Source organism: Manis javanica, chromosome 10 (assembly GCF_040802235.1).
Source record: "Manis javanica isolate MJ-LG chromosome 10, MJ_LKY, whole genome shotgun sequence".
Classification (NCBI taxonomy): domain Eukaryota; kingdom Metazoa; phylum Chordata; class Mammalia; order Pholidota; family Manidae; genus Manis; species Manis javanica.
Genome location: NC_133165.1, coordinates 86,123,236 through 86,137,659, shown reverse-complemented (window position 1 = coordinate 86,137,659; position 14,424 = coordinate 86,123,236). Strand labels below are relative to the sequence as shown.

The 14,424-nt window shown below is 41.5% G+C and overlaps 1 protein-coding gene across 2 annotated transcripts in view; it reads left to right on the top strand.

Annotated features, from left to right (window-relative positions):
* The window catches only part of SCN8A (sodium voltage-gated channel alpha subunit 8), a 194,708-nt gene that overhangs the window by 149,203 nt on the left and 31,081 nt on the right, over positions 1–14,424 (top strand). For both annotated transcript variants that reach the window (XM_073213498.1, XM_073213499.1), the window contains 4 exons: positions 7,837–8,010; positions 9,921–10,277; positions 13,091–13,561; positions 14,079–14,196. In XM_073213498.1, the coding sequence (XP_073069599.1) occupies positions 7,837–8,010; positions 9,921–10,277; positions 13,091–13,561; positions 14,079–14,196 (1,120 nt within the window). The remainder of the gene's footprint in view (positions 1–7,836; positions 8,011–9,920; positions 10,278–13,090; positions 13,562–14,078; positions 14,197–14,424) is intronic.

Sequence of the window (14,424 nt, the reverse complement as noted above, 5' to 3'; positions counted from 1 at the left end):
ATGCAGTTAGTCCCTAGAGTCTGTTGTGTTCCCAGGTGCACATCCAGGATGATTCTGCGGTCTTTCCAGTTTCCAGGTCTGAGTTAGTAACACACTTCAGGCCCACGGCTGCAGTGTAAACCCTTAAGTGCAGCCTGATGAAGCACCGTAGTCCTAAAGCAGGACACCCCCATAAGCTGTCCCAGAAATCTGCTACCTAGCTCTGAGAGGTGCCTGAGGGTAGGCTTGCTGTGTGACTGGCTGACCCAGGGACTTGGCCATTAAACAGCATTTTGAGCCAATCAATAATGTCATATAGTTGTAAGCTTTATTTTATTAACCAAGGGTTAAGTAATGAGAAATATGACTTGATCAATTTTGGTATTTCCCCGGTAGTGTCTTGTTTTTCTGCTTTTTACAGAATTAGTCATTGATTTCCAAGAGATTTTGAGAGGCTTTTTCACCTACTGCCAGTGGAATTGTTCTCAGACCAGGCCAGAAAATAATGTTATTTTTCTCTTAAAAATGAGCAGAGATTTAGAGTCACACCTACATTAAGTTGTGAGCATTCAGAAGACTTTTCTCAGGATCACCAGTAAGGAAAGGAGAGAAGCCACTTAGAACCAAGCTCTAAAATAAGAAAGTAGTCCAGCCGGTCAGTGAGAGTTTTCATGGGAAAAGCAAACATACATCAACAGTGGGAATGGAGAATGGTGATAGTTCGGGATTCTTTGGACTGGCCAGTGGATTGGCTGTGAGGGTGAAGGGAAGGAATCCAGAATGGTGCCTAGATTTGGGGGTTTAGTCACTGAGGGGACATGGGGATGACTGAGGAGGAATGGGTGTGGAGTTTAAACTCAAGTGTTCTGTTTTGAACATACTAACTATAAATAAGCCATTGAATTCTGTCTAGAAATGTTTCACATCCATACAAGGAGGATAATACCATGTCTATACGGTGGTTGGGAGGAGAAAATGAGAACCTATACAGAAAGTTTTTGGAATAGTGAAAAGTACTCTACAAATCTTGGGCACTGTGTTAGTGGAATTCAGGAGGAGAATTTTCAAAGGCTTGGAGATTTGAAGAGAGCTTTCAACTGAACCGGAGAACAAGAGGATGGAAAAAAGTGAGATGGACGTGCTTTTGAAATAGGATGCAAGGCTTTTGCCGCAGCTGGGACAGTGAATTAAGTTGTGTTTGTTCATAGATATGCAGGCAGATGTTTTTGAGAGATGAGAACCGTTGTCTGTAAATTGAAGATCCCCTCCTCTTCCACCCTTCCTGTAAGAAAAAAAATGTCAGTAATAGGAGGAGCCTTAAAGATAATTCAATCCAACCCCCATGTTTTATAAAGGAAATTGAAGCCCAGGAGATTTTTTTTATTAAGGTATTATTGATATACACTCCTATGAAAGTTTCAACTGAAAAAACAATGTGGTTATTACATTACCCATATTATCAAGTCCCCACCCACACCCCAATGCAGTCACTGTCCATCAGTGTAGTAAAATGCCACAGATTGACCGTTTGCCTTCTCTGTGCTACACTGTTTTCCCTGTGACCCCCCACACCATGTGTACTAAACATTATACCTCTCCATCCCCTTCTCCCTCCCCACCTGCCCTCCCACACCCCTCCCCTTTGGTAACCACTCGTCCCTTCTTGGAGTCTGTGAGTCTGCTGCTATTTTGTTCCTTCAGTTTTGCTTCGTTCTTATACTCCACAAATGAGGGAAATCATTTGGCACTTGTCTTTCTCCGCCTTGCTTATTTCACTGAGCATAATATCCTCCAGCTCCATCCATGTTGTTGCAGATGGTAGAATTTGTTCCTTTTTTTATGGCTGAATAGTAGTCCATTGTGTATATGTATCACATCTTCTTTATCCATTCATCTATTGATGGACACTTAGATTGTTTCCATTTCTTGGCTATTGTAAAAAGTGCTGCAATAAACATAGGGGTGCATATGTCTTTTTGAATCTGAGAAGTTCTATTCTTTGGGTAAATTCCAAGGAGTCGGATTCCCGGGTCAAATAGTATTTCTATTTTTAGTTTTTTGAGGAACCTCCATATTGTTTTCCACAATGGTTGAACTAGGTTACATTCCCACCAGCAGTATAGGAGGGTTCCCCTTTCTCCAAATCCTTGCCAGCATTTGTTCTTAGTCTTTTCGATACTGGCCATCCTTAGTGGTATGAGGTGATATCTCACTGTGGTTTTAATTTGCATTTCCCTGATGATTAGTGATGTGGAGCATCTTTTCATGTGTCTGTTGGCCATCTGAATTTCTTCTTTGGAGAATTGTCTCTTCATATCCTCTGCCCATTTTTTAATTGGGTTATTTGTTTTTTGGGTGTCGAGGCGTGTGAGTTCTTTATATATTTTGGATGTTAACCCCTTGTCGGATATGTCATTTAAAAATATATTCTCCCATACTGTAGGATGCCTTTTTGTTCTTTGAATGGTGTCCTTTGAAGCCCACGAGATTTAAACAACTTCTGTATTGTTTAGTGAATAAATATAATGATTCTTTTCTTGTCTTTTTTTGCAACCATTTGAACACAACAGTGAATTGATAAGTTGGTTTTTTAAACAATCTCAATTTTACAGAAAAGTTTCAAGTACAGTATAAAGAACTTTTTTAAGAGTAATTTGCTGACACAGCCTATCACACCTGAATACCTCAGTGTGTGTTTTTTATGACCAAGTACATTCTCGAACCATGATATAACTATCAAAATCAGGAAAATACCAGGGACTATTACAGCTGTCTAACTCTCCAAGTCTTGCCAGTAATCCCAGGAATGTCCTTTTTAACAAAAAAGTTGCAGTTCCAGAGTTACCACTGCATTTGTTATCACGCCCTTCAAGTTCTTCAGCCTGGAAGAGTTCCTCAGTCTTTGTCTTTCAGGACCTTTACAGTTTGGAAGACGACTACAGGCCAGTTGTCTTGTAGAATTCCTTCAGTTTGGGTCTGACAGAGGCTTCCTCATGGTTAGACTCAGGATCTTCTTTCGCACACCACACAAGTGAGGCTGTCTTCTCATTGCAGCTGCCAGGTTTCCATTTGTCCCGTTGCTGGTGATACTCACTTTATCATTCAGAAGGAAGTGTCTGCCAGGCTTCTCCCCTGTAAAGTCCCTCTTTTTCCATTTGTAATTAATAAGTATTTGTGAGGAAGACATTTTGAAACTATCTAAATTTCCTGTTTTTCATTAAATTTTCACTTTATTAATTTTTTTCATTTTTATCAGTATGGATGCATCGTTTTCAATTTTATCCAATGAGTTATAATCCATTACTATGATTTACTTAAATGTTTGAACTGTTCCTGATTTGGCCCGTGACAGCCTTGCAGGCTTGGTTTTGTGTCCTTTCAGCATGTCTTCATTACCTCCTTATTTTCTGGAATCACAGAATATTCCAGACTGACTTTATGTATTTCCTCTCTTGGGCTTGGAATCAGTCATTTCTTAAGGAGCCCTGGTTGTTTCAGTGGAAAACCTTATTAGAAGTCAAGATCTCTTGGAGCAATGTGCATGGCTAGGCCCCCTCGGTATGGGGCCAGCTGATTATTCTAATCCAGAACTACAGGATTCATTCCCGCTTTCTCCTCTCTACATTTGTCACTCCTCCATCAAAAAGAAACCTGATTGCCACCATTTTCATTATATTTTCGTATTTGATCAAAAAGCCACTATTTCTTCTTATGACATGGATGTGCTCGTTCTGTTCAGGTTCTGACTCCCCATACTGGGCCCCCAGCATCCACCCCACTGTCCTCTATGTGGACCCCCTCCTCCCACCTCTCAGACTCCGACCCCTCAGGCCAGGCCACCCCGCATGTCCTTGTTTCCCTACCCCCACTTGGACTCCCGTGCCTCACAGTGGGCCTTCCCTCAGCATAGAGGCTCTACCCATCCTGCTTGGGCTCTCACACACCATGCCAGGCCACCTTTCCTTGCCCTGTTAGGGCTCTGACTCTCCACTCCAAGCTGCCCATCTGCGTGGACCCACACTAGGGTACTCACTCCCTGCACCATCTGTGTATTCTGAAGTCCTCCTCCCCTGACTGCATAGCTAACTCCTAGTGCCAGGCCACATCCTGCTCATCCTGCTCGGCTGTAACACCCCTCACTGGCCACCTTTCTGTGCAGATGCCTTTTTCAGCCCACTCAGGCTGTGTCAGCCCACACCAGGCTGCCCTCCCCCTGGGCATGCTGTCTCCACCTGCTTAAGCTCTAACTCTCTCTGCCAGGCACCCCACCCCTCCAATGTGGCTAACCCTCCTATCCCACTTGGGTCTCAGCACTGTGCTGGGTAGCCCTCCTACACAAAAGCCACCTCATCCCATACAGACTCTCCCAGCCCATGCCAGATACCCCCCTGCACAGACATCCTCTGCCCACTGAAGCTCTCACTCCCCACACCGGGCTGCACCCCTGCATAGATGCCCTGCTTGGCCTCCAGCACCTGGCACCAGGCCTCCATCCGCATGGATAAGGGCTTCAGGACTGAATCTTTCATGGGGAGGGGGTGTGTAAGGAAGGGCAAGGCTTAATCTGTAAGTTTAATTTCTGAGATATTAGGCAACAAAAGGAAAAACATATTTTTTCCTCCTTCACCAAATACACATGGATGTTACCATTTCATAACTATAGCTCAACTAGATTTTCAACTAAAAGGAATTCTTTTCAGATTTTAATTTTTCTTTCATTTGTGCCCCTGTAGCCCCTTGTGCATACCTCTTTTTAAGCACTTATTACATGATATTTTAGTTCTTGAGCCTGTCTCCTCAGTGGGTGGATAAACAGCTATTCCAATTTGCACAGCTCTGAAGGGATTCCTGGCATGTGGAACTTTACAGTTTAATAGTGGGATCGTTCTTGGCCAAGCAGTACAAATTGATTGCCCTAACTAAAAGCCCAGGATCAGGAGTTTCAGTATTAAAACCAGGAAAGTCTCAGGTAAACCCAGAAGAGTTGGTCACTTTCCCTTGTGGAGACGAGTTCCTAACGAGCCATTATTTTTCATGGCCACGTGGTTTTTTCATGTCTCCATTGTGATACACTAGGGCTCTTATTAATTTTGGAAGGACCCAGGATAGAACAGGAGCTGGTTAGCCCCCTCCTGAGAGTAGACAGGAGCATGCAAACACTAGTCACTCCCAAATGAGCATAAACTTTGTCTGCAGATGTGATTACAACAGGAGGTGTGCTGCTTCTCCCCCACTGTTCCCAAGCCCCAAAGTGGCCCCCAAATGCAGTACCCCAATCTTAGGACATTGTAGGCCTTACTTGGTGACCTGGCATTACAGGTTCCCAGGCCTATGCTCAGAGGCTTGTCCAGACTAGAAAGATAAGCCCCATGTGAATTCAGAGCATTCTATTAGAACAGCAGTTCTCAGTCCTTTGTGGATCTTAGGACTTATTTATACGCTTAAAAGGAGCTAAAGAGCTTCTTATTAAGAGAGTTATATTTATTGGTATTTACCACATTTGAAATTAAATAAAAAATTAGTAAATATTAAATATTTATTCATTTAAAAATCACAATAATATACCCATTACACAATTACATAAATAACATTTTATGGGGAAAAACTAAATTTCCTAAGAAAACAATGGCATTGTTTGACATTTTTGCAAATCTCATGTCTGGTTTAATAGAAGATAGCTAGATTCTCTTATCTGCTTCTGTCTTCAGTCCATCATGATACATTGTTTTGGTTGAAGCACAGGAAGAAAACCTGGCCTCATACAGACACACAGTTGGAAAAGGGAGGACCTTGTACCCTGAAAGGGTCTTAGGGAACCCAGGGTCCTCAACTACACTTTGAGACCTGCTACATTAGAACATAAGCTCTTAGGTGAATATTAGCTGACATTTATAAGAGTAACATTTATGTACAGTTGTTGATAACACTGCTTGTAATTCTTTTTCTCCTTTTCAAGGAGCATATCACAATGCAAATAAGAGTGGCATCATGAGGATAACCTTAAATCTACTCTTGTCCATGTTTTAAAAAGTAATGCCTTCATACAACCAACAGTTACCCATTTATTTTCACCCAGACTCCAAATGATGTCATCTCACCACGTGTTGCACCAAGGTGCTTACTGATCTCTGTCACCAGAATTCCTACCAGACCTCTGGGGGCCATGCGTCCCACTGAAAGTCAACACCACATAACTGTCACTGTTGACTTTCTCTTAGGAACATAGTTCCCACAGTACAGATATTCCACAGTTAGTCCGCCAGTGCTTATTATTGAGCACTTCCTGTGTGCTCACCAGGAACGGATGGGATGGCAAATTTTGTCTCTACTTAGTGTGCATTAGCAGGCTAACATTTCTATGTAGGGGAGCCTTTGATGGGTTTATGGGAAGGACAAAGTGTACGTCAGGAATTGATTAGCTGCCCCTACCTTCCCTGACCATACTAAGAGTGACGTTCCCTCTATAGATGCTTAGCTTGCATTATGAATTTTGATTTTGCTTCACCAGATCTCTTCAGGGAATATTTTGTTTCAATTTTAGAATACTGCATCTTCAGTTTAGAAAAATGGGGAACCATGGGAAAGCATATGGACACCAAAAACTTCTAGCCTGATTACCCATTTTGATGTGTTTTGTTATTGCTATATATTAATTCAGTATACTTCCAAAGGGTATCTATAATCTAGGCATTTTTCACTGTTTTTAATTCTGCCCCAGACCATATCTTCAGAGTTCCTTAAACTTCATATGTAAATTTGGTGACCATGTGGTTACAAGTACTAATTTATTATGAATTTTAAACCTTCTGCATATCAAGTCCTGTCATCCAAAACCATAATTAGTAAGAGTCAGGTGTTATGTGGTTAGCCTAGAATGAGGGTCTTGGTCTTGTCAAAAGACGAAATGTGTTTTTTTGCTTTATCACTGCATGTTAATGTCACTAAGACCTGTGTGATACAGACAGCACTGTGAAACACAAGGTTCTCAGGCAGATGAGTGGGAGTCAGATAACACTGGAAAAAAAGTCACTGTTGCACCCTGTAAGCTCCAAATCTACAACAATTATATCGTTGATTATCATTGAAAAAAATCAACAGAAAGCACCAAAGTCTCCAACAATAAGAGAATTCTTTGAGGATATATTCTTTGAGGATATAGAATTATATACAAGCAGTATAAGTGTGAATTAGGAAGGCTGTTTAGCAACATGGTTAGAGTCATGATACCTGAAAAATAAGACCCAAGACATTATGTATTCTATGGTTTTACAACTCTGTCAAAATATATATGCATTTGAAAAAACACCAAAAGGTGCAAGGTGGTGAGACTATGGATGTTTTTTCCTGTATTTTATATACCTTTAGCAATGTCTATCATTTTTATGATTTAAAGTAAGAAACCATACAGTGTATGTCTAAGTTTGAGAAGACACATAATATCAAATCAGGAATAATGCTGTATTTTTCTAATATAATTGTAACCCAATGAGTAACTTTTTTATTTAGGCAAACATCCCAAGCATACATATTCAGACGACTGCTGACCCTTTAGAAGGAGTCACCTGTGTGTATTCCCATTGTTTAGTTCTAGTTTTTAACTGCACTCTTCAACAGTGTGAATCGGGTAGTTTTGGCAACAAAGATAGGAGCACTGGGGCGTAGTACTTCACTCGAGGAAAATAAAGAAGGCTTTCCTGCCCTGTGTGGAGTGGTCGTCAGACATCCAGGCATTGATGTCTTCAGATGCAGAATTTAACGAAGTCTGGTTCTTGAGGCTTCATGGATATGTTATATTCAAAGGTAATGATAAAGGCATTTTCATTCTTTTTTTTTTACTCCCTGCCTTCCCCCCTTTAGGTTTTCACTGGAATTTTCACAGCAGAAATGTTCCTGAAGCTCATAGCCATGGATCCCTACTATTATTTCCAAGAAGGTTGGAACATTTTTGATGGATTTATTGTCTCCCTCAGTTTAATGGAACTGAGTCTAGCAGACGTGGAAGGGCTTTCTGTGCTGCGATCTTTCCGATTGGTATTCCACATTTCTTCAATTTCTTCTTATATTTCCTATCTTGCAGCTACTAAAAAGAGTTTTACATAAGTTAATTTGATGATTTTTTAAAAATCCTTAACTGTGTTCTACTCCCAATTCCAGTTGGCTATTTATTGGTTAAGCTACTAAAATCTTGAAAACTATTCTACTAAATATCTAATAAGTTAGTTTAAAAAAATCTATCAGCAAACAAATCAATTTTAGGAAGCTCCTCAGAAAATAATGGTTAATCTAAAAGATGAAGAAGAAAGATTTCCAAGAGCTGTTTTGGGGTCAAATTTGTATTTGCTAGTGAACCCATTTCTTCATCTGAACATCTCCCTGCAATGACAAGAATTTCTCCTTGTTCAAAGATGGCTCTGCTCATCTCTTCCCTCATGGTGACCCCTTCCAGAACGTGAGAATAAAATAATGTTCTTTAAAGTTATATTGAAATTAGTTGTTGAACATTGGCTTTGTTTTCCATCACTAAGAAGGATTTTTTTAATTAGTAAATTTGAAGATGCCGATGTTTAAATTACTAAAATGACTCTGAAAGAATAGTTGATATCCTCAAAACAGCTTCCCGTAAGTCTAGGCATAAGTGGTGTCCTGACTAAATTCCTTGAAAAGCTGAATTCCCTTGCAGGTGCCCCACTCAGCAAAGCTGCGGAATTGGCTTAGGGCTTTTTTCCCCTATTGGGAAAATACCTAAGCGCTTACAACTGAAAGGGTTTGTTTTTTCATCAGGATATTCAGCACATCTAAGAAAGAGAATTGGAATAGAGTGAAACTCTTTGTAAAGCACAGGTCTTATAGGTCCACGTCAGGGAAAGTATCTGCCAAGTTTCTGGAACCATGCTTACTAGTGTTTGGTTAGGATGCAGCCCACATTTTTGAGAATAGCACTTATTATCTAAATGGTAAGATGAAAGATTAAGAAGTAGAAGGCTTAGTGCTGATATTCTTAGTAAAGTAAAAGCTAGTCAAAAAGGGAAAAAATATGAGTGACCCAGATATACACACAGAGCAAGACCTGATAAATCTTGAACTCACAGGTAAAACTCAGGTTTTCAATTCGAAAAAAAAGTTCAAATCAGTACTATTGCCTCCTACCAGAATTCCTATTATATCATGTATTAGTTGCTGACCTATAACATCTGATGATGATCTCATTATTATCATTATTATCATTCCATTCATGGGTTTCATGCATTATAATTCTCAGACTGTTAGACAAAATCTTGTAATCATTAATTTCAGAATACAGAAATTTCACAATTGACGGATACCAGAAGTTCTGCCCTCCGAATTAATATCATATAGTCCCTTTTCATGAGATGTTTAGTATGTGTGGAAGTGCCCCTACTTGGGAGTTGTGCTTTTCCTCCAAGTTATTCCAAGCATATCGCAAAGTTTCATATCAGCCATTGGTTATTTATTGGAAAGGAAAAAGTATTTAGAATTTTTAAGTACTTGCTTTGTTAAGGGGACAGATAATTTATTTTCACTGTCCTTACCATATTTATATTTTGGTTCACTACAAAATCACATTTTCCTTGATATGTCCCTTGAGAAGTCAAGGGAAAATCAGTAGGAAAAAGATTTGTTCATATATGAGTTTTTAAAAAGTAAATTAATCCAGAGACTAATACAAGGACTAGAGAGAGTATTTTTGGCTCTGAGTTCCTGAATCTGTCATGTACTGTGAAGTTCATCAGTTTTCCCCTATCTGTGCCTCAGTTTCTTCTGTTTTAGTCTTAAGACATCATTAGTAAGTCCTGGGAACTTCCCAAGGGTGCTTAGTAAATTTAAATTGATTTTACTAATTTGATACATTTTTTTTAGTCATGTGGTAAGAAACTGGATTGAGTATCATTTGGTTTTTGTTTGGCTTTTTTTCCCCTTAGCTCCGAGTCTTCAAATTGGCCAAATCCTGGCCCACCCTGAACATGCTGATCAAGATTATTGGAAATTCAGTGGGTGCCCTGGGCAACCTGACACTGGTGCTGGCCATTATTGTCTTCATCTTTGCTGTGGTGGGGATGCAGCTCTTTGGAAAGAGCTACAAAGAGTGTGTTTGCAAGATCAACCAGGACTGTGAACTCCCTCGCTGGCACATGCATGACTTTTTTCATTCCTTCCTCATTGTCTTTCGAGTGTTGTGCGGGGAGTGGATCGAGACCATGTGGGACTGCATGGAGGTGGCTGGCCAGGCCATGTGCCTCATTGTCTTCATGATGGTCATGGTCATTGGTAACTTGGTGGTTAGTACTGACTTGTAGATCTTTTTGTTCTTTGCCCAAAGCATCTTGCCCTTGACCCAAAACCTCAACCTGCTAGTCCTTCTGCTACCATGTCTGCATTGGTCTTTATTCTTTACTGACCCAAGAACCCTAAGGTTCAAATGAAGGATAGGAGACTGCTGTTTACAGAGACCTACTAAGTCATAAGCCCCACAACCTGTCAATACTTTTTCAAAATTAGGGAAACAAAATTCAACAAAGTTAAGTGACTCTCCCAAAGTCACACAACTGGCAAATGTCAGGGCTTGTGTTAGATCCTAGACTGCAAAGTCTTGGCTCTTTCCACTACAAAAGTTGCCTTCATCTAAACCAAAATTTCTCAACCTTGACATTATTGACATTTTGAGCTAGATAATTCTTTGTTGCAGAACTGTCCTGTGTGTTACAGGATATTCAGCAGCATCCTGAGCCTCTACCCTTTACTGGCAAATAGCAACCCACAGCCCAAGCATGACAACCAAAAATGTCTCCAGACTTTTTGCTAACTGTCCTCCATGGGGCAAAATTGCCCTCCGTTAGGAACCACTGACCTAAACCATCTTAGAGTTTTATCTGATTTGTAGAAAAGGCAAAGCACGTTCTTGTTTTACTCTGATCTACTCACCTGATGTCTTCTGCCTCTGTATATAGAACATTCACCAGCAGAGACGTTAATACCTCTTTTCTCAAAGTGTGATCTGAGGACTACTAGCAGTTTGAGAATATGTTAGAAGTGCAAAATCTTAGGCCCCACCCCAGAGCTACTGAATCAGCATCTGCATTTTTACCAAGATCCCCAGGTGATTCTCATGCTCTCCAAAGTTTGAGAAGTCCTCATCTTTCATATCAGGCCAAATCCCACTTGTAAGTACAGAGCAAGGAGGGTTGGAAGAAGGCAAACTCACACCATCCCTTCTGAGCTCATCCATATTCATTCCTCTTCCTTTTTCTGCCATAGAGAAGCATACCAGCAGAGGGTTCCTACTCACTAGCCTCTGAAACAGCCATGATCACCCTGTTCTTCCATTGGACCTATAAAAATAGATGCTCTAATGTTTCTTTAATCTACTCCCCCCACTCCCCAATCCCTGTTCTCCATTCCCAACCATCCCTCAGTCCTAATCCCTCTGGTCTTTCCACTCCTTCAGTGAATGCAGCTCTCTGTCACCTGCTGGGCATGTAGTGGGATTAACACTTACCCGTCCTGACCTCCTTGCCACCCTTTCTCCAGGCTCCTGTTCTCACTTGTCTCAAGGGCATCTTCCCAGACTGTCTACAGATACCTGAGCACACAACAAAGTCATGTATTTCTGCTTCTGATGACTCTTTCCAGGTTCCCCTTTGCTCAGTCCTTCTGTCCATCTAGTCTCTAGGAATCCTTCTGACTTCTCTCCATTCCCAGTAAATATCAGATGTCTTCCATACATCTTTCCATGTAGTGTTTCTGTACATGCATCTTTCTTCATAGTATTTCTAAGATCTGCCCCTTCCTTCCCATTTCTGTTACCCATCCACCCCTAAAGGTGGGCCCTGAAAGCACCTGCAGCACAGTCACCTGACTTTCACTCATTACGGCAGGCCGAGTCCCAGGCCCCACACCAGATCCCTGGATCAGAATCTTTCAGATGAGGCCTAGGAAATAGTATTTTTAGAAAACATCCCACCCCAGGAGATTCTTATGCATGCTAAGGTTTGAGATTTCTATAGCCCAATCCAGACCCTTATCAACCCACACAAGTAACAGGTTCCCAACTCTCTGTATGTAGCTACTACAAATGACTTCCTCAAACCTCTTATCATTTGTGACTCCTTTACTCAAGGACCAATAGTGGATCCAATTAAAATTCAAATCCCTCAGCGTGGCCTTCAGAGCCCTTTCTAACTCACCCCATTTTGCCAACCATATTCCTTTGTAATTCTACAAATGGCCCAGATAATCCAAATACATACAATTCATTTATTGTTTCCATCCCTTCCACTCTACACATACTATTACCTCCACCTAAAATGTATGCCTTACTCTCCTTCAGAAGTGTGACAAAGTAAGGGCCCAGTGTATATCAAGAAGTGAACACCTCTCCCACTTTTCAAAAGTAAGTCTTAGTAAAAATTGATTAATTAATCGTAATGCCCAATGTGATAAAATAGGAAATTAAAACAAAAATAATTAAAACATATCTTATGGCTTGACACTTAAATATACAACAGAACACAAAAGAACATCATAGTCTTGCTAAAGCTATTTGATTTTGCAGTACTATGAAGAAAAAATAAAATTAATTAGTAAAATAAGATGACAAAATATATTTCAGTTCTACCTTGTTGATTTGTTGTATGAAAGCATGACTCCCCGGCCTAATTTTTTTCTAACATAAGTCCTCTGAAGCATCTGCTCATGCATTCGTTGTATCTATGCACTCTTTGAATCCTCCCCAATAGTCCATGTCCAACTTTTCATTTTTATTTTGGGGAATTTTTTTTTCTAAAATGGATACAGCCTTTGCTTTATCTGATTGTAAGGAAAGAATATATTTAGGGGTACATATATAGTTATGTAAAACTATGAAAGAACCAAGAAGAGAGGTACTAAACTCCTTATATTAGAACCAAATCCAAATAAGATGCCCATCTAGTGACATGAGCACCTAAAACACTATGTGAGTCAAAGAGAACGCTGGAAACTCCAGAGTCTGTCACATGAGTCTGTGGGCTCCAGTTTGCAACTGTAGTTCAGTAGGTAACTTTACCTGAACATTCTGTATTCACTCTCCTTTTTTCTAATGCCACTGGCACAGGTGCTGAACTTGTTTCTGGCCTTGCTCCTGAGCTCCTTCAGTGCAGACAATCTGGCAGCCACGGATGATGATGGGGAAATGAACAACCTACAGATCTCAGTAATCCGCATCAAGAAGGGTGTGGCTTGGACCAAACTGAAAGTGCATGCCTTCATGCAGGCCCACTTCAAGCAACGTGAGGCCGATGAAGTGAAACCTCTGGACGAGCTGTATGAAAAGAAGGCCAACTGCATCGCCAACCACACCGGCGCAGACATCCACCGGAATGGGGACTTCCAGAAGAACGGCAATGGCACAACCAGTGGCATCGGCAGCAGTGTGGAGAAGTACATCATCGATGAGGACCACATGTCCTTCATAAACAACCCCAACTTGACCGTGCGGGTGCCCATTGCAGTAGGCGAGTCTGATTTTGAGAACCTCAACACAGAGGACGTTAGCAGCGAGTCGGATCCTGAAGGCAGCAAAGATGTAAGGTCCCAGTCTAGAAACCAACCTTGATCCCGTGTGAGAACAGGGCTCCGCCAGCCCCAGGGATTGGCTCAGCGGTGGGCTTGATGGAGAGATTCTGGAGCAGTCAATTCACTTTGAGGACCAACCCTACCTCTCCTTGCCCCTTAAGTGTCATTCTAGGCCTTCCCTAGGCTACCTAGATCCCTGAGATGTTCCAAGGTCTAGCTCCACGGCTTCTGGATCATCTGGGTCCCAGCCTGGAGTACCCCCTGGAGTTCTTCCCTGCCAGTGATGTGTCTGAGCTGTGTCACGTTTTGTTCAGGGTGCATCACTGTCATCTGTGAGTGGGTTTAAAGGTTATCCCCCATCCAGACAGGAGTTTGAGGGCTCTGTGCAGCAGGAGTTAGGTGATGATGAGTTTGTAATAAGAGCTATAGAGAATTGTAACTGGTGCGTCATCCCTGCCAGAGGTAGTCAGGGTATGGGGCCGTGTTGCTCTGCATTTGCTTGACCTCCCTTTTCCTTGTGTATCTAGAAACTGGATGACACTAGCTCCTCGGAAGGAAGCACCATTGACATCAAACCAGAAGTAGAGGAAGTCCCTGTGGAACAGCCAGAGGAATACTTGGATCCAGATGCCTGCTTCACAGAAGGTGAAGGGGGCAAAAAGGGCTGGGTATATGGCATTTGCACCACTCACAGACAAGTCTCTGCCAGAGTTAGTGGTTAGGTGAGGGCGTTTCTCGGTGGCTATCTTCAAGACCTCCACCTCACCATTGTAACAGAAGTCGATACTGTTTTCTCTTTTGACTCTTAGCTATAACAAGTTTCTGTTCTCAAACTTCTTTGTCCGTTTTCTCTTGGCATCAGCCCGAAACCTT